The sequence below is a fragment of the Palaemon carinicauda genome, chromosome 3 (genome assembly GCF_036898095.1).
Source record: "Palaemon carinicauda isolate YSFRI2023 chromosome 3, ASM3689809v2, whole genome shotgun sequence".
In the NCBI taxonomy this organism is placed as follows: domain Eukaryota; kingdom Metazoa; phylum Arthropoda; class Malacostraca; order Decapoda; family Palaemonidae; genus Palaemon; species Palaemon carinicauda.
This window is the reverse complement of record NC_090727.1, coordinates 68,484,655-68,509,209: the sequence shown is the minus strand read 5'-3', so window position 1 is coordinate 68,509,209 and position 24,555 is coordinate 68,484,655. Positions and strand designations below refer to the sequence as shown.

At 40.9% G+C, this 24,555-nt stretch overlaps 1 protein-coding gene across 1 annotated transcript in view; it reads right to left on the bottom strand.

Annotated features, from left to right (window-relative positions):
* The window catches only part of LOC137632329 (uncharacterized), a 27,004-nt gene that overhangs the window by 1,505 nt on the left and 944 nt on the right, over nt 1-24,555 (bottom strand). The window contains exons 2-3 of the mRNA XM_068364259.1: nt 21,804-24,555; nt 20,570-20,634 (exon numbers count right to left, since the gene is read on the bottom strand). The exon at nt 21,804-24,555 is cut by the window's right edge and continues 452 nt beyond it. Coding sequence (XP_068220360.1) covers nt 20,570-20,634; nt 21,804-24,555 — 2,817 coding nt within the window. The remainder of the gene's footprint in view (nt 1-20,569; nt 20,635-21,803) is intronic.

Below are 24,555 nucleotides of genomic sequence, written 5' to 3'. Positions count from 1 at the left end.
CGTGCTGTCATCATCATCATCATAATAATAATAATAATAATAATAATAATAATAATAATAATATTATTATTATTATTAGCATTAATACTACTACTACTTCCTACGCCAACGAAGTTGGAAGGAGGTTAGTTTTTTTCGCCCCTGTTTTTGTGTATGTAATTTGTGTGTGTGTTTGTTTGTGAACAAGCTGGAAATTGTTAGGTTTGGAAGGTCAAGGTAACGGGCAAGCTACATGTCCAATTCACGTAATCGGCAATAAGTTTGGACGTCATTGTCATAGTCTTCATACTTGGTTCATATTTGATTGTATAAAAATCCCAGCCATTTAATACATGTTAAAATCAAAGGTGAAGGTCAAAGAAGGGAAAAAGATTGAAAATAAGCTGCCGTGGCGGAGGTCTGCGTTCTACTGAGTACCCCTCTAGTTATTAATTTTATTACTAGCTACATACAACCCTAATCAAAAGCATGATGCTATAAGCCCACGGGCTCCAACAAGGAAAATAGCCCAGTGAGGAAAGGAAATACGAAAACAGAATAATGTGCCTGAATGTACCCTCAAGCAAGAGAACACTAACCCTAACTGCAACTCGTCTAAACCAACAAACTAACCGAGCAAATGAACCTATTAATAAACACGAGGCTAAAGCGTGAATTTTCAATACTTGTACATTTAGTAAGACAGATATTGACGTGGCAAGGTTAAACCAAATGGCGGTGTGAAACTAGGACATTGGGAACTCGAGAATTAGAGAGATTCTTAGCAAGATAACAAGACTTCGTTTCAATCAAATCTAAGCTAATAACATTGATTTTTATTTCATACTGGTACCTGCCTGTTAACCCCCACCTCTCTCTCTCTCTCTCTCTCTCTCTCCTCTCTCTCTCTCTCTCTCTCTCTCTCTCTCTCTCTCTCTCTCATCCAACACAATCCTTTTTCTTGAGAAAGTCAGTGTCCCTATTACCCTTGTAAACCTATTCTTTGACACCAGCTAAATACAGAGCACGCAAAACAGGTTATCCCCTCACTAACTACTTTCGGAAAACGAGATTGACTTATAGGAACCATCACTTTTAAGATAAAACGATATAAGTGGAGAGAGAGAGAGAGAGAGAGAGAGAGAGAGAGAGAGAGAGAGAGAGAGAGAGAGAGAGAGAGAGAGAAAAAATATTTTATTCAAAACCTTTCCTAAAACTGGAATTTGAATTATTCATGAAGTATATCATATAATATAAGGCAATGAAAAGAACAAATAATTAAAAAAGAAAAAAAAATCTGCTGTAATATATGTAAATTTGAAAAATGTCCGTCTCAAGTACTCACTGAAAATCTCTTTATAAAAAATAATTTTTTTTCTCAATTTATTAAGTGTTTTAGTTGTCTACCGCTAAAAAAAACTTCTTTTTAAAGTAAAATTATCTAAATCTAGAATTGGTTTTCAAAGCGCATTAAAGCCATGCATGTGGTTTAAAGGTTTAAAGACCGCTCATAAATTGCAGAGACAAGGGACAGTGATATTACCCTGTGAAGCAGGAGACTGACTATATATACATACAATCAGCGCTAAAGCCCCCTCTCCACCCAAGCTAGGACTAAGGAGGGCCCAGGCAATGGCTGCTGATGACTCAACAGATAGACCTATAGGCTCCCCTAAAACCCACATCCTATGCTCACAAGGATGGTGAGGTTGCAGCGACAAATGGAACTAACGAGTTTTAGGAGGGACTCAATCCCCGGTCGGGCGATCACCAGGCATGGACATTACCAACATATCACCATTGGAGGGTAATGAAGCAGTTTCTGAACGTGATATTTTCTTAAAGCGAGACTCAGTAAATTTATGAATGATAATGGTAAACGAAATAATGTGATGTAAATAGATTCATTACTATAATAACTAGAGGGGCAATCAGTATAGCGCAGACCTCCGTCACGGCAGGTTATTTCTCGATCTTTTGCTCGACCTTGACCTCTGACCTTAGCATGTATTCATTGGTGTGGATTTTCCTACTCTCAAATATGAACTAATTTGGAAGTCTGTGACAGCGAAGTCCAAACTTATGGCTGATTACGGGAACTGTACATTTTGCTTGACCATGACCTTGACCTTTGACCTTGACCTTTCAAAATTTAATCACTTCCATTTTTTTACATACCCTTTAATCCCTGCAAGTTTCATTACTCTACGATCTAAATTGTGGCCAGGAAGTTGTTCACAAACAAACGCACACAGAAATACACAAACAGGGTGTAAAACATAACCTCCTTCCAACTTCGTCGGCGGACGTAATTATTATTATTATTATTATTATTATTATTATTATTATTAGCCAAGCTACAAACATAGTTGGAAACGAAAGATGCTATAAGCCCAAGGGCTCCGACAGGGAAAAATAGCCAAGTGAGGAAAGGAAATAAGGGAAATGAATAAACGATATAAGAAGTAATGAAAAATAAAAAAAAAAATATTTCAAAAACATTAACATCATTAAACCAGATATTTGATATATAAACTATAAAAGGACTAATGTGAGCCTGTTCAACTAACAACTCCTAGCCCCCCCCCCCCCCCCCGTACATTCGTGCTATTCAATGCCAAAAGAAAATTAAGACTGCCATTATGTCTTTGTGATGTAAGCGAGTCAAATGTCAGAAAGGTTATTTTCTCGATTGCTCCAGTAAGTGTTCTGCAGTTAATGGTAACTTTGGCTTTTTAATGGCTCTTTTGACTGTCAGTGTATTACGTTTCCCTTAACTGAAGAGGGAATGGGGTAGGAGTTTAATGAAGAGCTTATCACAATATTGCTTGTGGTTGTGGTAACGATAGTAAAAAGCTTTGAGAAAACCTAGATTATTTTATCATATCTTCCTAGTATTATTACCCTCCGCCAACGAAGTTGGAAGGTTATGTTTTACCCCCTGTTTGTGTGTTAGTGTATTTGTTTGTTAGTGAACAGCTTTCTGGCCAAAATTTTAATCGTAATGAAACTTGCAGGGTTTAACTGTTATATAAATAGCTGGAAATTATTAAATTTTGGAAAGTCAAGGTCAAAAGTCAAGCAAAATGTCCAATTCACTTACTCAGCCATAGGTTTGGACATCGTTGTCCCCAAAGACTTCAAACTTGGTTCATATTTGAGTGTATGAAAATCCACGCCAATTAATATATGTTAAGGTCAAAGGCCAAGGTCAAGGTCGAGCAACATATTAAATTCACGTTCCTCCCAAGCCCTCCTCACCATCCATCCTCAACGCATGCCACACCATCTCGGTCGTGACATTCTAATCACCTCTGTAACCTTTACCATCTTTCAAGCATTGGTATTTCCATAAACCCTATCAGCATTCTCATCTCTATAATCCTGAATCTCTGTCTTCTCTTTTCATCTTAAGAGCCCATGTTTCTCATCCATACATTAACACTGGTCTTATTTCTATGATCTTTGTTTTTAACTTGATTAGCATTTTATTATTATTATCATTACTAGCTAAGCTACAACCCTAGTTGGAAAAACAAGGGCTCCAACAGGGAAAAATAGCCCAGTGAGGAAAGGAAATAAGGAAATAAATAAACGATCTGAGATATAATGAACAATTAAAACAAAATATTTCAAAAATAGTAATAACATCAAAACAGATATTTCATATTCTATAAATTGTAAAGACTCTTCTTATCACATACCACTCCCCTATACTTCCCCCAGGTTAGGTTAAGGCAAGGATACTTCCCTGAAATGTTACTGGATTTGCAGGGTGTTAAAGACAAGATTACGTGGAGTCCAAGTGTTTACGATACCGTCAAGGAAAGGATCCACGTTCCTATGTTAGGTTAGGAGGCATCACTGTCAGTCAACTACTTACATCCGTGTAGGAATTTAAGGATGAAGTACCAAACATATATTTTCTTGAAAGCAACGGTGTGATTTATGCATACCTTTTGTTTCTGATGTGAGCAGTCTACTACTCTTTGGGGTTCCCCTCCAAAATCCTAGGCTTCCTACTACGGTCCCCAATATTTTTAGGCATAGGAGGTACGAGATGCCTTTTTTTCAATCTCATTTGTGGTATTATTGGTCTGCTCATTGTTATGCATATTAATCCACACATTTGTGTTCATGTTAGTTTTTAAAGTTCATGAAATGGAACACCAAAAACATTTTTTAATCCAAAATTATTTTCTACTCGTAAAACTTAATTGCAGAATGTTAAGCTCCATAGCAAAAATTAAGTTAGACTGCAGCAGCCTTATTTGGATTACAGGAACTTTGGCACCGGGCAAAGGATAGAACTTTGGCACCGAGCAGAGGATAGAACTTTGGCACCGGGCAAAGGATAGAACTTTGGCACCGGGCAAAGGATAGAACTTTGGCACCGGGCAAAGGATAGAACTTTGGCACCGGGCAAAGGATAGAACTTTGGCACCGGGCAAAGGATAGAACTTTGGCACCGGGCAAAGGATAGAACTTTGGCACCAGGCAAAGGATAGAACTTTGGCACCGGGCAAAGGATAGAACTTTGGCACCGGGGAAAGGATAGAACTTTGGCACCGAGCAGAGGATAGAACTTTGGCACCGAGCAGAGGATAGAACTTTGGCACCGGGCAGAGGATAGAACTTTGGCACCGGGCAAAGGAGAGGTCTTTGGCACCGGGGAAAGGATAGAACTTTGGCACCGAGCAGAGGATAGAACTTTGGCACAGGGCAGAGGATAGAACTTTGGCACCGAGCAGAGGATAGAACTTTGGCACCGGGCAGAGGAGAGAACTTTGGCACCGAGCAGAGGATAGAACTTTGGCACCGAGCAGAGGATAGAACTTTGGCACCGGGCAAAGGAGTGAACTTTAGCACCGGGGAAAGGATAAAACTTTGGCACCGAGCAGAGGATACAACTTTGGCACCGAGCAGAGGATAGAACTTTGGCACCGGGCAAAGGAGAGAACTTTGGCACCGAGCAGAGGATAGAACTTTGGCGCCGAGCAAAGGAGAGAACTTTGGCACCGGGGAAAGGAGAGAACTTTGGCACCGAGCAGAGGATAGAACTTTGGCACCGGGCAAAGGAGAGAACTTTGGCACCGGGCAAAGGATAGAACTTTGGCACCGGGCAGAGGATAGAACTTTGGCACCGAGCAGAGGATAGAACTTTGGCACCGGGCAGAGGATAGACCTTTGGCACCGAGCAGAGGATAGAACTTTGGCCCCCGGGCAAAGGATAGAACTTTGGCACCGAGCAGAGGATAGAACTTTGGCACCGAGCAGAGGATAGAACTTTGGCACCCCGGGGCAAAGGATAGAACTTTGGCACCGAGCAGAGGATAGAACTTTGGCACCGGGCAAAGGATAGAACTTTGGCACCGGGGAAAGGATAGAACTTTGGCACCGAGCAGAGGATAGAACTTTGGCACTGGGCAGAGGATAGAACTTTGGCACCGAGCAGAGGATAGAACTTTGGCACCGGGCAAAGGATAGAACTTTGGCACCGGGCAAAGGATAGAACTTTGGCACCGGGGAAAGGATAGAACTTTGGCACCGAGCAGAGGATAGAACTTTGGCACTGGGCAAAGGATAGAACTTTGGCACCGAGCAGAGGATAGAACTTTGGCACCGGGCAAAGGAGAGAACTTTTGCACCGGGCAAAGGATAGAACTTTGGCACCGGGCAAAGGATAGAACTTTGGCACCGGGCAAAGGATAGAACTTTGGCACCCAGCAGAGGATAGAACTTTGGCACCGAGCAGAGGATAGAACTTTGGCACCGAGCAGAGGATAGAACTTTGGCACCGGGCAAAGGATAGAACTTTGGCACCGGGCAAAGGATAGAACTATGGCACCGGGGAAAGGATAGAACTTTGGCACCGAGCAGAGGATAGAACTTTGGCACCGGGCAGAGGATAGAACTTTGGCACCGGGCAGAGGATAGAACTTTGGCACCGAGCAGAGGATAGAACTTTGGCACCGGGCAAAGGAGAAAACTTTGGCACCGGGGAAAGGATAGAACTTTGGCACCGAGCAGAGGATAGAACTTTGGCACCGAGCAGAGGATAGAACTTTGGCACCGAGCAGAGGATAGAACTTTGGCACCGGGCAGAGGATAGAACTTTGGCACCGGGCAAAGGATAGAACTTTGGCACCGGGCAAAGGATAGAACTTTGGCACCTGGCAAAGGATGGTACATTTGCACCTGACAAAGGTAGCACTTTTGTTCCTGCCATAGTATAGAACTCTTGCACCTACCATAGACTAGAACTTTTCCACCTAACATAGAACTTTTGCACCTGAAGAAGAACATAACTTTTGCACCTGAAGAAGAACATATCTTTTGCACCTGACAAGTAACATAACTTTTGCACCTGAACAAAGATAGAACTTTTGCACCTGAAATAGTACGGAACTTTTGCACCTAATAAGAGGACATAACTTTTGCACCTGACAATGGTCAGATCTTTTGATACTGACATAGGACAGAACTTTTTCTACTAACAAAGGACGGAATTTTGCTATTGACAAAGGACAGAAATTTATACCTGACATAGGATAGAACTTTTGCATTGGACATAGGCTAGAATCTTTGCATCGGACATACGATAGAACTTTTGCACCTATCACAGAATAGAACTTTTGATTCTGACGTTGGTTAGAACTTTTGCACATGACATTGGATAAAAGTTTTGGACCTGACGTAGTATTGAACTTTTGCACCTGACATAGGAAAGTACTTTTGCAACTGAAAAAGGATAAACCTTTTACACCTGACAAAGAACATAATTTTTGACCTGACATAGGACACAACTTTTGCGCATGGAAAATTGTAGAACTTTTGCACCTGAACAGGATAAGGCTTTTGCGACTGAAAAAAAAATCTATTTAGAACTTTTGCACCTGACAAAGATCTAGAACACAAAACACTTTGCAAAAATCTAGAAAACTACATTTAGAAAGGTATTTATATTCAACAATATGCGAGTAACTATAAGCTGCTCTTAAAATTAGGGAAAAAAAAATCTTTCGAATATTGAAATTTAACAGGTCATCTTCGAACGTAAAATCCTTTGAATTAATTTTTTAAATTATTCCGCTCAAGTCCCATAACTATCGTTAGTAATAAATTAAAACTATGAAAATTTTGTTGTCAATTGTAAAGCACCGTAACAACCATAAAACAAAGTTATTTAGTCATAAGAATACTTTTGTATACATTCATTCATTGTATAAAATCAATACAATACATATTTCTTACATCTCATTATTACATATTTCAGTATAACCAAGATAGAAGATTATTAAACCAGAATAAGCTTCGCAGCTATAATTAGCCAATTTTAAAACTGTCGTAAATTTTCAGTGGCAATTTTAATTAAAGCCAAGACTTCAACTATGAGCGTCTCTAGCGAATCTTAAACTACTCACTGGATTACCAAGTCCATACCCGTTAATATGAACAAAAACAATACTTAGAAACCCTCAGTGAACTCTTACCGTCAAAATTAGAATTCTTCAATTGATGGAATCTACACAGATTATTACGAACAAAAAAAAATACTTGGAAACTTTCAGTGAACTCTTACCGTCAAAATTAGAATTTTCAATTGATGGGATCTACACCCGTTAATATGAACAAAAACAATAGTTGGAAACCCTCAGTGAACTCTTACCGTCAAAATTAGAATTCTTCCATTTCCGATGCAATAGACGAACCTTCAGTAAACACAACTTCAATTCACGGAAATAAACTACACTGAGTAACAAGAAACTATAAGCTTTTCCAGAGGGCAGTATAACGTACACCTTCCCTCAAAGGCAAGATCTCTGAAAGTGTACTAAGGTTGTTTATCCATGGACGATGTAAATAAAGCTTTTGCGAACTCTGTTTTGCTTTCTGAAACACTTTTTTTTTTTTCTTTTTTTTTGCTTTTCTTTAGTAGGATAACTGTTAAATAGTGTAATGCTGTGATGTGGAATTTTTCATAGATAAATGAACACCGAAGATAATGATTGATAATGTAAAAATTGGTTCGATTTTTCAAGATGTAAAACAGAAAATTACAATTTGGCAATAACGAATAAAAATAGTAATACTATCTTGATTTTAGATAGAAAAGACTTGCGTACACAGATAACTTGACCCTATATATATGGATAAAATGATATATTGAATCTATATTTTTTTTTAAAGGTTTCTTTATGCATATTTCGTCCGACGTTATCATTAAGCTGTTTTTTTATGATTCACTGAGTATTTATTGATTTTACAATATAGTAAGATAAATAATTTAGGATTCATGCCTGGGGTAAATATTTAGTTATTATATATATATATATATATATATATATATATATATATATATATATATATATATATATATATATATATATATAATATATATAATATATATATATATATATATATATATATATATATATATATATATATATATATATATATATTATATACATATACTTTATATATATATATATATATGTGTGTGTGTGTATATATATATATATATATATATATATATATATATATATATATATATATATATATATATATATATATATATATATATATATATATATATGGGTAAGGGTTAGGTTGGGTAGGGAATGTTGGGCGTTTGTCAGTGCGTATGGGCCAGGTAGTGAGAAAAGTGAAGAAGAGCGGAATGAGTTCTGGAATGAATTAACTAGGTGTGTAGAAGGACTGGGTAGAAGGAATTATGTAGTTGTCATGGGTGACTTAAATGCTAGAGTGGGCGCTGGAGAGGTAGAAGGTGTCATTGGGAAGTATGGTGAAAATGAGAGTGGTGAGAGACTGGTAGATATGTGTTGAACAAGAGATGGTAATAAGTGCTAACTTTTTAAAAAGAAAGATAGAAATAAGTATACATGGGTAAGAGTGGCAAATGGAAGAGTAGTAGAAAGGGCATTAATGGATTATGTGTTGATAACTAAAAGAATGTTTGGAAGATTGAAAGACGTGCACGTGTTTAGGGGTATGGCTAACGGTATGTCTGATCATTTTTTGGTGGAAGGAAAATTAATTGTAGCAAAAGAGTGGGGGAATAGAGTAGGTGGATGTAAAAGGGAGCTAGTGAGGGTTGAAGAGCTAATAAAACCTGGGGTAAAAAGTAAATATCAGGAAAGGTTGAAAATGGCATATGACGAGGTGAGAGTAAGAGAAACTGGTAATTTAGAGAAGGAATGGAAGTTAGCAAAAGAAAAGTTTGTTGGGATTGCAAGTGATGTATGTGGCAAGAAGGTTGTTGGAGGCAGTATGAGGAAGGGCAGTGAATGGTGGAATGAAGGAGTGAAGGTAAAAGTGGAAGAGAAAAAGAGGGCTTTTGAAGAATGGCTGCAGAGTAATAGTATAGAGAAGTATGAAAAATATAGAGAGAAAAAATGTGGAAGTAAAGCGCAAGGTACGTGAGGCAAAGAGGGCAGCTGACCTGAGGTGGGGTCAGGGATTGGGTCAGTCATATGAAGAAAATAAGAAGAAATTTTGGAAAGAAGTGAAGAGAGTAAGGAAGGCTGGCGCAAGAATTGAAGAGACAGTGAAAGATGGAAATGGAAGGTTGTTAAAAGGAGAGGAGGCAAGGAAAAGGTGGGCGGAATGTTTTAAAAGTTTGCTGAATGTTGAGGATAATAGGGAGGCAGATATAATTGCTGTTCCAGGTGTTGAGGTGCCAGTGATGGGAGATGAGAATGAGAGAGAGATTACAATAGAGGAAGTGAGGAGAGCACTAGATGAAAAAAGAGTAGGAAAAGCATCAGGTATGGACGGTGTGAAAGCTGAGATGTTAAAGGATGGGGGTGTGACTGTACTTGAATGGTTGGTGAGATTGTTTAATATGTGTTTTGTGTTGTCAATGATACCAGTAGATTGGGTTTGTGCATGTATTGTACCACTATATAAGGGTAAGGGAGATGTGCATGAGTGTTGTAATTCAAGAGGTATTAGTTTGTTGAGTGTAGTTGGAAAAGTGTATGGTAGAGTAATGATTAATAGGATTAAGGATAAAACAGAGAATGCAATCTTGGAGGTACAGGGTGGTTTTAGAAAAGGTAGGGGTTGTATGAATCAGATTTTTACAGTTAGGCAGATATGCGAGAAATATTTAGCAAAAGGTAAGGAGGTGTATGTTGCGTTTATGGATCTGGAGAAAGCATATGATAGAGTTGATAGGGAAGCAATGTGGAATGTGATGAGGTTATATGGAGTTGGTGGAAGGTTGTTGCAAGCAGTGAAAAGTTTCTACAAAGGTAGTAAAGCATGTGTTAGAATAGGAAATGAAGTGAGTGATTGGTTTCCGGGGAGAGTGGGGCTGAGACAGGGATGCGTGATGTTGCCATGGTTGTTTAACTTGTATGTTGATGGAGTGGTGAGAGAGGTGAATGCTCGAGTGCTTGGACGAGGATTAAAACTGGTAGGCAAGAATGACCATGAATGGGAGGTAAATCAGCTGTTGTTTGCGGATGATACTGTACTGGTAGCAGACACAGAAGAGGAGCTTGACCGACTAGTGACAGAATTTGGAAGGGTGTGTGAGAGAAGGAAGTTGAGAGTTAATGTGGGTAAGAGTAAGATTATGAGATGTACGAGAAGGGAAGGTGGTGCAAGGTTGAATGTCATGTTGAATGGAGAGTTACTTGAGGAGGCGGATCAGTTCAAGTACTTAGGGTCTGTTGTTGCAGCAAATGGTGGAGTGGAAGCAGATGTACGTCAGAGAGTGAATGAAGGTTGCAAAGTGTTGGGGGAAGTTAAGGGAGTAGTAAAAAATAGAGGGTTGGTCATGAATGTAAAGAGAGTTCTATATGAGAAAGTGATTGTACCAACTGTGATGTATGGGTCGGAGTTGTGGGGAATGAAAGTGATGGAGAGACAGAAATTGAATGTGTTTGAGATGAAGTGTCTAAGGAGTATGGCTGGTGTATCTCGAGTAGATAGGGTGAGGAACGAAGTGGTGAGGGTGAGAATGGGTGTAAGAAATGAGTTAGTGGCTAGAGTGGATATGAATGTGTTGAGGTGGTTTGGCCATGTTGAGAGAATGGAAAATGGCTGTCTGCTAAAGAAGATGATGAATACAAGAGTTGATGGGAGAAGTACAAGAGGAAGGCCAAGGTTTGGGTGGATGGGTGGTGTGAAGAAAGCTCTGGGTGATAGGAGGATAGATGTGAGAGAGGCAAGAGAGCGTGCTAGAAATAGGAATGAATGGCGAGCAATTGAGACGCAGTTCCGGTAGGCCCTGCTGCTTCCTCCGGTGCCTTAGATGACCGCGGAGGTAGCAGCAGAAGGGGATTCAGCATTATGAAGCTTCATCTGTGGTGGATAATGTGGGAGGTTGGGCTGTGGCACCCTAGCAGTACCAGCTGAACTCGGTTAAGTCCCTGGTTAGGCTGGAGGAACGTAGAGAGTAGAGGTCCCCTTTTTGTTTTGTTTCATTTATTGATATCGGCAACCCCCCAAAATTGGGGGAAGTGCCTTTGGTATATGTATGTATGTATATAGATATATATATAGATATATATATTTATATATATAATATATATATATATATATATATATATATATATATATATATATATATATATATACATATATATATATATATATATATATATATATATATATATATATATATATATATATATATATATATATATATATATATATATATATATATATATATATATATATATATATATATATATATATATATATATATATATATATATATATATATATATATATATATCTTTATATATATATATATATATATATATATATATATATATATATATATATATATATATATATATATAACATATATATACATACATACATAAAGAAAATTCTACATTTCTTGAAAAGACGAAAAATTTGCCTTCCTCAGAATAATCTAAGATAGATCATTACTACATTCAACTAAAAGCATCTCGCCATTTGTAAACAATTTGAGGGCAAAAAGACTATTTATTTTCCATCTTGTTTTTTAGCAAGAGGAAATACCATCCTATAGATCTCGAGGTAAGAACTAAGATAAGAAATTCAATATGTTGCCCTACGTATCATCTTCTGCCTCTTCAAAGCCTCTTCAAGTATTCGTTTTATAAGGCTTTCCAAGTTTCTCTTTTCCACCAATGGGTTTCAGAGATCTGTCCATCAAGATGCTTTTGCTTCGATCCAGACACCTAGACTCTCTCTCTCTCTCTCTCTCTCTCTCTCTCTCTCTCTCTCTCTCTCTCTCTCTCTCTCTCTCTCACTTGCGTCAATCAGCTGTTTCGCTGGAATCGTGATTTTTCGATCTTTGCATTATTATTATTATTTTATTATTATTATTATTATTATTATTATTATTATTATTACTATTATTATTATTATTATTATTATTATTATTATTATTATTATTGTGGTTGTTGTTGTTGTTGATATTATTATCTTTACTATTATTATTATTATTATTATTATTATTATTATTATTATTACTAGCTAAGCTATAACCCTGGTTGGAAAAGCAGGATGCTATAAGCACAAGGGCTCCAACAGGGGATATAGCCCAGTGAGGAAAGGAAATAAGGAAATAAAATACACGAGAAATTTAAGAATAACACTAAAATAAATCATTCACAAATGAATTATAAAAGCTTTAAAATACCAAGAGGAAGAGAAATGAGATAGCATAGTGTGCCCAAGTGCACCCTTTAGCAAGAGATCTCTAACCCAAGACAGTGGAAGACTATGGTACAGAGGCTATGGCACTACCTAAGACTAGAGAACAATGGTTTGATTTTGGAGTATCCTTTATATCAGGTCTAGTTTTTCAGTGGAGAAGGACACTTCAAAATCAAACTATTGTTCTCTAGTTTTGGGTAGTGCCATAGCCTCAGTACTAGGATCTCCCACTATTTGGGGGTAGAGTTCTCTAGCTTGAGGGTGCACTTGGGCACACTATTCTATCGTAATTCTCTTCCTCTTTTTTTTTCTTAAGTTTTTATAGTTTATATGTGAAAATTTATTTTAATGTTGTTACTGTTCTTAAAATATTTTATTCTAGAGAGAAATTCTTATAGACATACTTATAAGAAGTGAAAACAGTAAAGAGAGAGAGAGAGAGAGAGAGACGGAGAGAGAGAGAGAGAGAGAGAGAGAGAGAGAGACTTCCTGACAGCAAACGTTTGAAATTCCAAATTGCTAAATATTTTACCCTTCAATTACCCGATGACGCTACCAGAAAAGAGAGAGAGAGAGAGAGAGAGAGGAGAAGAGAGAGAGAGAGAGAGAGAGAGAGAGAGAGAGAGAGAGATTCTTATAGACATACTTATAGGAAGTCAAAACCAGGAGAGAGAGAGAGAGAGAGAGAGAGAGAGAGAGAGAGAGAGAGAGGAGAGAGAGAGAGAGATTCTTAGACATATTTATAAGAAGTGGAGAGAGAGAGAGAGAGAGAGAGAGAGAGAGGAGAGAGAGAGAGAGGAGAGAGAGAGAGAGAGAGAGAGAGGACTTCCTGACAACAAACGTTTGAAATTCCAAATTGCAAAACATTTTACCCTTCATTTACCCGATGACGCTACCAGAAGAGAAAAATGAGAGAGAGAGAGAGAGAGAGAGAGAGAGAGAGAGAGAGAGAGAGAGAGAGAGAGAGAGAGAGAGAGAGAGAGAGAATAATTCTATTGCCAATTTGTGTTAGCAATAAAAAGATAACCCAAACTAAAAAGTCTTAAACCTTCCCTCTCCTCCTTCATCCTTACCAGACTTGGTCATCGACTCCTGACAATGACTCCTGACATCGACTCCTGACAATGACTCCTGACATCGACTCCTGACATTCCGAATCCTACTGATTAAACAATGAAAACAAATCCTCGTTGGATTTGTATATTTTCCTTTTCCAGCACCCATCGCCCAACACCTATACTCCCTCCCCCTCTTTCTACTCCCTCCTCCTCTTTCTACTCCCTCCTCCTCTTTCTACTCCCTCCCCCGCTTTCTACTCCTCCTCCTCTTTCTACTCCCTCCCCCTCTTTCTACTCCCTCCTCCTCTTTCTACTCCCTCCTCCTCTTTCTACTCCCTCCCCCGCTTTCTACTCCCTCCATTCATGAATTGGAGTCTGGCCTGTAAACCTGGTCTAAATGAAAAGTATACAAGACATAAAATCAAACGAGGTTTGGACCTAATTCTTCAAAGGCAAAATATTCATTGGTCGAGACTAAAGTCCTTTAGCTTTTATCTATATAAAAAAAGAGAGTTTTACTTGTATGTAATCATGTGGTTTTACCTCCGCCCACGAAGTGGGATGGAGGTTATGTTTTCACCCCTGTTTGTGTTTGTTTGTTTGAGAACAGCTTCCTGGCCACAATTTTAATCGGAGAGTAATGAAAATTGCAGGGATTAACTGTTATGTAAGAAGTTGAAAATGTTTAAGTTTTGGAGGGTCAAGGTCAAAGGTCAAGGTCACGGTCATGCGAAATGTCCAATACCCGTAATCATCCATAAGTTTGGACATCGGTGTCACAGAGACTTCATACGGAGTTGAGACCTAATTCTTCTAAGGTAATTTATTCCCGGGGCGGTACGAGAGTCGTCTGGATTTTATACTAATAAAAAAAAGAGATATCGTTCTAATTACTTAAAAGTTCTATTTTCTCTATATGCATATTCCTTAAATGATTATGTTATTTTAGGATATCCATTTCCCCTATATAATAAAGAGAAAGTGTCTGGTTATATTCCTAAATAAAAAAGCTTTAACAAATACATATGTATCTTTCGCTTATATTTATATCTTTTATCTACTACTCTCACTTGGGACCGCAAACGTAATATTCAATTAAACTCATTTTAATTGAATCATAAAAATCGACCCAAGATATGCATATTGTGTCTGCTTTTTATATAAATCATTCCTTATCTGATGCAGGACAAAATTCCTTTCACTAAGGTCGCCTATTGGAAACGTCCCTGCCAATGGTAGAGGAGACTCTTCAGCGATGGTAAGAAGCTCTTCTAGGAGAAGGACACTCCAAAATCAAACCATTGTTCTCTAGTCTTAGATAGTGCCATAGCTTCTGTACCATGGTTTTCCACTGTCTTGGGGTAGAGTTCTCTTGCTTGAGGGTACACTCTGGCACACCATTCAATCATATTTCTCTTCCTCTTATTTTTGTAAAGTTTTCATAGTTTATAAATGAGATATTTATTTTGATATTGTTACTGTTCTTAAAATATTTTATATTAATTATTAATTAATTTTCTTATAGTTTCCTTATTTCTTTCCTCACGGGGCTATTTTCCCTATTGGAGCCCTCGGGCTTATAGTATTCTGCTTTTCCAACTAGGATTGTAGCTTAGCAAGTAATAATAATAATAATAATAATAATAATAATAGTGATCTGCCAGAATAGGTTTAGAGCCCGGCTCAAGCTCGATAGTTTCTTATAGTGCCTGCAACCTCACTATTCTTGTGAGCTAAGGATGGGGGTTTTGAGGAGCCCATAGATCTACCTGCTGAGTCATCAACAGCCATTGCCTGGCCCTCCTCCCCTCCGTCACCTTCTTCCTTTTCCTTTGACCTAAAAGAGGCTGGGGCGTCTCTAAATATATGGAAAGCCAGTTTACAATAAATAAAAGTTGTTGATTATCCTTGCCCCACATCCTATCTCAAACCACCTACAAATATGAGTTTCAGATTATCCCATATCCCAAATCACCTACAAACCTAAAAACACAACTAAACATCTACGGGATGCAAGTGTGTATGAGCCCTTGCCTGATCTAAAAAAAAAAAAAAATGAAAATGGTCCTCCTTCCTTCTTTATCCTAGTTTGGTTAGACAGAGGGCCTGGGCGCTGATCATATGTATATTTGGTCCGTCTCTAGGGTATTGTCCTGTAAGGGTATTGTCACTGTCCATTGTCTCTGCCATTCATGAATGACCCTTAGACCTTTATGAGGCCCAATCTTACTTTTTACCCAGTCTTTGACCATATGTGTGTAATAGGCAGTAAACTGAGTTTGTTACTCTTCAAACGTTCGGGAATTTTGGCCGATGGCTGGCGATCCGGTGGAACGACCCTTTAAGGGGAATGGATGCAAATCAACATTGCTCGTAAAACGAAAATGAGAGAGAGAGAGAGAGAGAGAGAGAGAGAGAGAGAGAGAGAGAGAGAGAGAGAGAGAGAGAGAGAGAGAGAGAGAGAACAATATTAGGAAAGAAATTATCTTTTCATGCAACGTTACTTTAAGCAAAACTTAGCTGTAATTTATGTAATTTTACGGCGTTGTTTTGCAATACTTTAATCTGCTGTGAATATTCATGTCTGCAATTTGTCATTTCGCTTTGACCAGTCAGTAAGTGTTTACAATACATACACACACACAAGCACGCACACACACACAAGCACGCACACACACGCACGCACGCTCACACACACACACATATATATATATATATATGTATATATACAATCATATATATACATATATGTACAAATATATTATATATATATATATATATATATATATATATATATATATATATATATATATATATATATAAATATATATATATATATATATATATATATATATATATATGAGTACAAATATGTATATAAATATACATATATATGTATATATAAATAATATATATATATATATATATATATATATATACATATATATATATATATATATATATACAAATATATACATATATATGTGTATATATATATACTTGTATATGTATATATATATAAATATATATATATATATATATATATATATAGAGAGAGAGAGAGAGAGAGAGAGAGAGAGAGAGAGAGAGAGAGAGAGAGAGAGAGAGAGACTTCTGATCTACAGTATCACCTCTCAGCAGAAAAAAAAGTTTATATTCAGTTCAGTATTGAATTAAAAATCTTTGAGATAAATCGACAAGAGACCAGGGAAAAGTGAATGGAATAAAACCTGAGAAAGGGATGGAAATCTACAGAATATCAGGGAAAGGAAAGGAGTAACTGGACTAGAAATTAATTGAAAAATAAAAATGTTGAGTGGAAATGGAAAAGTGATGAAGGAATAATGTGAATAGCTTAGCGGGATGCATCTAAATTAGTAATTGTAAGGAAAAACTTTATCTGTATTACAATGAACCTTCAAGAATATTCAAGAGGAAGTAGGGGAGCGAGAGAGAGAGAGAGAGAGAGAGAGAGAGAGAGAGAGAGAGAGAGAGAGAGAGAGAGAGAGAGAATGTAGGCATCGATGCTAAAAATCCCATAATATTCTGAGAGAGAGAGAGAGAGAGAGAGAGAGAGAGAGAGAGAGAGAGAGAGAGAGAGAGAGAGAGAGAGAGAGAGAGATTATAAATGTGTACAGACAATAGGGATGATAGATAGAAAGAAAAACATGGAGAGAGAGAAGTAAGATTTGCAACAAGAACAGTAAAAGGCTTTAGAGAGAGAGAGAGAGAGAGAGAGAGAGAGAGAGAGAGAGAGAGAGAGAGAGAGAGAGAGAGAGGAGTTATAACAGATTCTGTTCACCTGAGTGTCTATGGTATTAAAATTCCAAATGACATCGTTTCTCAGGGACACAAAGCGATAGATGGTCGTAAGTTGGGCCAGTCAAATCCTTATGCGTTTTGGGCATTTGCCCTCCGAAGGTAAACGGGAAGAGAAGCTGTCACTTGAATTTAATCTGAAGCACAGGGAGGCCATAAATTCAGCTCTGTTCCAGTGTTGTCTTTAGCTGTTGCATTTGTTTAGTTCAAATGGAAATCAGATTATTTGCCGAATTGATTTTTAAAGGCATAAATACAGCTCTGTTCTAGTGCTGTATTTAGCTGTTACAGCCAAAGTGTTGTTTCTATGGAGAATTACATTGAAATTTATTTACTTAATAAAATGGAAAGCAAATTGTGTCCTATTGGAAACGTCTTTGTGTGGAAATTGCCAGACTGGGGTTCAAGTCCCGATCAAGCACGTTAGTTTCTTTAGTGTCTGTAACCTCACCATTATTGTGAGCCAAGCTTTGGTGGTGGGTTGGGGAAGCTTATAAGTCTACCTGCTGAGTCATCAGCAGATATTACCTGGCACTCCCTGGTCATAGCTTGGGTGGAAAGGGGCTTGCGCGCTAATCATATTTATATACGGTCAGTCTCTAGGGCATTGTCATTCTCCCTTGTTACCTACTGAGTCATCAACAGCCATTACCTGGCACTCCCTGGTCCTTGCTTGGGTGGAGAGGGGGCTTGGGCGCTGATCATATGTATATATGGTCAGTCTCTAGGGCAATGTCACTGTCCCTTGCCTCTGCCATTCACGAGTGGCCTTTAAACCTTTATCGAATCTGGACAACTCAGAGCAAGGCCAATAGAATTTTGACTCAGAGTACAAGAGGCTAACTCCGTATCATGATCACGTTAATGAATGCCCTGGTGGAGAATCATCGGGAACTAATTATCAATTAATTAATGGGGAGAGGCTGCACAAGACTATCCAGGAATTAGTTTCGAATTCTAATTAAATATACAATTTTTTCTAATACTTTAGAAGACATTATTATATTATTATTATTATTTATTATTATTATTATTATTATTATTATTATTATTATTATTATTATTATTATTATTATTATTATTATTAAACTACAACCCTTGTGGGAAAAGCAGGATGATATAGGCCCAAGGACTCCAACATCCAAAATAGCCCAGTGATGAAAGGAAATAAGGAGACTACAAAAGAAGTAATTGACTAGAATAAAATATTTCAAGAACAGTAAAAACAGGAAAAAAATTCTTCCATATATAGACTATAAAGATAGAAAAAATAAAAACAAGAGGAAGAGAAATAAGATAGCATAATGTGCCCGAGTGTACCCATAAACAAGAAAACTCAAACCCAAGCCTTCAAACAATAGAGAGGCTGTGCAGTAAGTGTTAGTAGTAGTGCAGCCAGTAATCTTAGCCTTCTGGAAGCCTTCAAACATTGTAGAGGCTGTGCAGTAAGTGATAGTTGTAGTTCAGCCAGTAAATTTGGCCTTCTGGAAGCCTTCAAACACTGTAGAGGCTGTGCAGTAAGTGTTAGTGGTAGAGCAGCCGGTAGTTTTAGCCTTCTGGAAGCCTTCAAACATTGTAGAGGCTGTACAAGGAATGTTAGTTGTAGTTCAGCCAGTAATTTTGGCCTTCTGGAAGCCTTCAAACACTGTGGAGGCTGTGCAGTAAGTGTTAGTGGTAGAGCAGCCAGCAATTTTAGCCTTCTGGAAGCCTTCAAACATTGTAGAGGCTGTGCAGTAAGTGTTAGTTGTAGTTCAAACAGTAATTTTGGCCTTCTGGAAGCCTTCAAACACTGTAGAGGCTGTGCAGTAAGTGTTACTGGTAGTGCAGGCAGTAATTCTAGCCTTCTGGAAGCCTTTAAACAATGTGGAGGCTGTACAGTAACTGTTAGTGGTAGTGCAGCCAGTAACTTTAGCCTTCTGGAAGCCTTCAAACGTTGTAGGTTGTGCATTAAGTGTTACTAATAGTGCAGCCAGCCATTTTAGCCTTCTGGAAGCCTTCAAACAATGTAGAGACTGCAATATTTTTATGATTACCAAAATAACTAGTCCAGCGCATCAAAACCCAGACATATATAAACACACCGGAAATTACACGTGCAAAGCCATTGGTGGTATTAAAATACTAATTTAAAAGGAGTTTTGTGAATAATTATTACATATATTTCAATCTCCGTTAGTGTTTAATGAAGAGGTGTAGTTAATGTAAGAAATTATGGAATGATATTGAATGAAATAGTGAAAAAAGACATCCTATTTTCAAAGAGAGAGAGAGAGAGAGAGAGAGAGAGAGAGAGAGAGAGAGAAAGAGAGAGAGAGTGAGAGGAGAGAGAGAGAGAGAGAGAGAGAGAGAGAGAGAGAGAGAGAGAGAGAGAGAGAGAGAGAGAGAGAGAGAAGACTGATAAACGGTTGCGAATTTAATAAATTCAAATTAGGGCAAACCAGACATATGTCCATATCAAAAACCAAATTAAAAATGACTTCCTTTACAGGGTCAATTTTGAGTGATCTTAAGACAACAGAAACCATTAACAATTAGCTAACAACACTACTTGAAAAAGAAATGAACTAGAGGGGCACTCAGGAGAGAACAGACCTTGACCATTAACCTTAACATGTATTAATTGGCGTGGATCTTCATACATTCAAATATGAAACAAGTTTGAAGTCTCTGCGACAACAATGTTCAAACCTAATGCTGATTACGTGAATAGGGTATTTTGCTTGACCGTGACCTCGACTTTTGACCTTGACCTTCCAAACCTTAATTATTTCCTGATTTTTACATAACAGTTAATCCATACAAGTTTCATTACGATTGAAATTTTGGCCAGGCAGCTGTTTATGAACAAACACACACAAAAACTCAAACAAACACACAAACAGAGGGTAAAACATAACCTCCCTCCAACTCTGTTGGCGGAGGTAATAAATAAGTTAAAGTACTCCAGCATCCACGACAAAACTTTCTGCGTACTAATGGCATTACCCAATTAGCGGCTTCATTTGCATATTAATTGAGACACCTACCTTTGCTTCTATTCTCAATGACTGGAACCTGCTTCCAGTGGGGTGCCTTGGCTTTGTGATTCTGCCTGGAATTGATAAAGTTAATAAATTAGGCTACCTTTATGATATAAAAAATGAATGCATGATTTGTAATTTTCTGGTATCATAACATCAGTGGTTATTGAACCCGATCTAAGTATGCTTAATTATTATTATTATTAATATTATTATTACTAAGCTACAACCCTAGTTGGAAAAGCAGAATGCTATAAGCCCAGGGGCTCCAACAGGGAAAATAGCCCAGTGAGGAAAGGAAACAAGGAAAAATAAAATGTTTTAAGAACAGCAGCAACACCAAATTAAATATTTCCTATATAAACTATAAAAACTTTGGCAAAAACATGGCTTTGTGGCTGTACCTGGAATTGATATAGTTAATAGATTAGGGTACCTTTAGGATATCAACAGAGTAAAAGGACATTTAAGGTATCGATTACACCGATTGATTTTAAATCTAACTGATCAATCATATTTCTCATTATGCATAAGATAAAGATGTAGGCAGTTATAGGTGATACTAAAGTAAATTTTCTTTAGTGAGGCAGATTTGCAACTACTCGCAGGGATACCCTTTTAGCTCGGAAAAGTTTCCTGATGGCTGATTGGTCGGACAAAAGCACTTCCGACCAATCAGCTAATAGGAAACTTTTCCGAGCTAAAAGGGCACCCTTGAGAGTCGATGCAAATCTGCCTTACTAAAAAAAATTGACTGTAGAAATTTGTTAATCTCCACATCAATATTGTTTGCTTAGAAGAGTGTTTGATGTATAGTGCGAAATACACGATTGATTGAATTAAAGATGCATAATTTGCTTTAAATGGGTTAGTTGGATTACTAGCATTATAAAACCAAAATTAATATCAAAACTACAACAACTTAAATTACATAATTTTATCAGCGTAAACTCCTTACTAGTTAAAATCGACCTTTCAGATAAATAACAGGAAACTTTCTAAAAACCTAAATCACCCGACCTAACAATTAAAACATGAATACAATAAAAGAAATAAATATTGTATTGATACAATCATTCACAACGCACCCACATCACGAATCAGATATTCCTCTCTGTTCCGACTCATTTCTAAAATGAGAACTAGATCTGGCATTTCGGAGAAAGTTTCATTTCCAATAAAATGGAGGGGGGGGGGGAGGGTTTGTTGGATGGGTGGGCTGGCCGGACGGAAGGCAGACAGTGGGCGAGCACTTGGCGGACAGTTAACAGATGGTGGGCGGACGGTGGGCAGACAGTAGGCAGGCAGTGGGCAGACGGTGGGCGGATGGTGGGTGGACAGTGGGCGGACGGTGGGTAGACGGTTGGCGGACGTTGGGCGGATGGTGGGCAGACGGTGGGCGGATGGTGGGTAGACGGTGGGCGGACAGTGGGCAGATGGTGGGTAGATGGTGGGCGGACGGTGGGCGGACAGTGGGTAGACGGTGGGTGGACAGTGGGCAGATAGTGGGTAGACGGTGGGCAGATGGTGGGCAGAAGGTGGGCGGATGGTGGGCTGACGGTGGGCAGATGGTAGCCGAATGGTGGGCGGACGGTGGGTGGACAGTGGGCAGATGGTGGGTAGACGGTGGGCGGACAGTGGGCAGATGGTGGGTAGAAGGTGGGCGGATTGTGGGTAGACGGTGGGCGGACGGTGGGCGGATGATGGGTAGACGGTGGGCGGACAGTGGGCAGATGGTGGGTAGAAGGTGGGTGGACGGTTGGCGGACGGTGGGCAGATGGTGGGTAGATGGTGGGCGGACAGTGGGCAGATGGTGGGTGGACAGTGGGGAGATGGTGGGTAGACGGTGGCGAACTGTGGGCGGATGGTGGGTAGACGGTGGCGAACGGTGGGCGGATGGTGGGTAGACGGTGGGCGGACGGTGGGCGGATGGTGGGTAGACGGTGGGCGGACAGTGGGCAGATGGTTGGTAGACGGTGGGCGGACGGTTGGCGGACAGTAGGCTGATGGTGGGTAGACGGTGGGCGGACAGTGGGCAGATGGTGGGCAGACAGTGGGGAGATGGTGGGTAGACAGTGGGCGGACGGTGGGCGAATGGTGGGTAGACGGTGGCGGACGGTGGCGGACGGTGGGCGGATGGTGGATAGACGGTGGGCGGACGGTGGGCGGATGGTGGGTAGACGGTGGGCGGACAGTGGGCAGATGGTGGGTAGACGGTGGGCGGATGGTTGGCGGACGGTGGGCGGATGGTGGGTAGACGGTGGGCGGAGTGTGGGCAGATGGTGGGCGGACAGTGGGCAGATGGTGGGCGGAGGGTGGGTAGACGGTGAGCGGATGGTGGGTAGACAGTGGGCGGGCAGTGTGCAGATGGTGGGCAGACGGTGGGTGGATGGTGGTTGGACGGTGGGCGGACAGTGGGCGGATGGGGGGCGGACAGTGGGGAGATGGTGGGTAGACAGTGGGCGGACGGTGGGCGGATGGTGGGTAGACGGTGAGCAGATGGTGGGTAGACAGTGGGCGGGCAGTGTGCAGATGGTGGGCAGACGGTGGGTGGATGGTGGTTGGAAGGTGGGTGGACAGTGGGCGTATGGTGGGTGGACGGTGGGAAGATGGTAGCCGAATGGTGGGCGGACGGTGGGCGGACAGTGGGCGGACGATGAGCGGCCAGTGGGCAGACGACGGGCAGGCAGTGGGTGGACAGATGGCGGACGGTGGGAAGACGGTGGGCAGACGGTGAGCGGACGGAGGACGGATAGTGGCTGGACAGTGGGCGGACGATGGGCGAACGGTGGGCAGACAATGGGCAGGCAGTGGGCAGACGGTGGGCAGACAGTGGGTGGATGGTGGGCAGACAATGGGCAGGCAGTGGGCGGACGGTGGGCGGATGGTTGGCGAACGGTGGGCGCAAGGGGGGTAGACGGTGAGCGGACAGTGGGCAGATGGTGGGCGGACAGTGGGGAGATGGTGGGTAGACGGTGGGCGGACGGTGGGCGGATGGCGGGTAGACGATGGGTAGACGGTGGGCGGATGGTGGGTAGACGGTGGGCGGACGGTGGGCGGATGGTGGGTAGACGGTGGGCGGATAGTGGGCAGATGGTGGGCGGACAGTGGGGAGATGGTGGGTAGACGGTGGGCGGACGGTTGGCGGATGGTGAGTAGACGGTGGGCGGACGGTGAGCGGATGGTGGGTAGACAGTCGGCGGATGGTAGGTAGACAGTGGGCGGGCAGTGTGCAGATGTTGGGCAGACGGTGGGTGGATGGTGGTTGGACGGTGGGCGGACAGTGGGCGGATGGTGGGTGTACGGTGGGCAGATGGTAGCCGAATGGTGGGCGGACGGTGGGCGGACAGTGGGCGGACGATGAGCGGCAGGTGGGCAGACGACGGGCAGGCAGTGGGTGGACAGTTGGCGGACGGTGGGAAGACGGTGGGCAGACGGTGAGCGGACGGAGGACGGATAGTGGCTGGACAGTGGGCGGACGATGGGCGAACGGTGGGCAGACAATGGGTAGGCAGTGGGCAGACGGTGGGCAGACAGTGGGTGGATGGTGGGCAGACAATGGGCAGGCAGTGGGCGGACGGTGGGCGGACGGTTGGCGGACGGTGGGCGCAAGGGGGGTAGACGGTGAGCGAACAGTGGGCAGATGGTAGGCGGACAGTGGGGAGATGGTGGGTAGACGGTGGGCGGACGGTGGCGGATGGCGGGTAGACGATGGGCGGACGGTGGGCGGATGGTGGGTAGACGGTGGGCGGACGGTGGGCGGATGGTGGGTAGACGGTGGGCGGATAGTGGGCAGATGGTGGGCGGACAGTGGGGTGATGGTGGGTAGACGGTGGGCGGACGGTGGGCGGATGGTGAGTAGACGGTGGGCGGACGGTGGGCGGATGGTGGGTAGACAGTCGGCGGATGGTGGGTAGACAGTGGGCGGGCAGTGTGCAGATGGTGGGCAGACGGTGGGTGGATGGTGGTTGGACGGTGGGCGGACAGTGGGT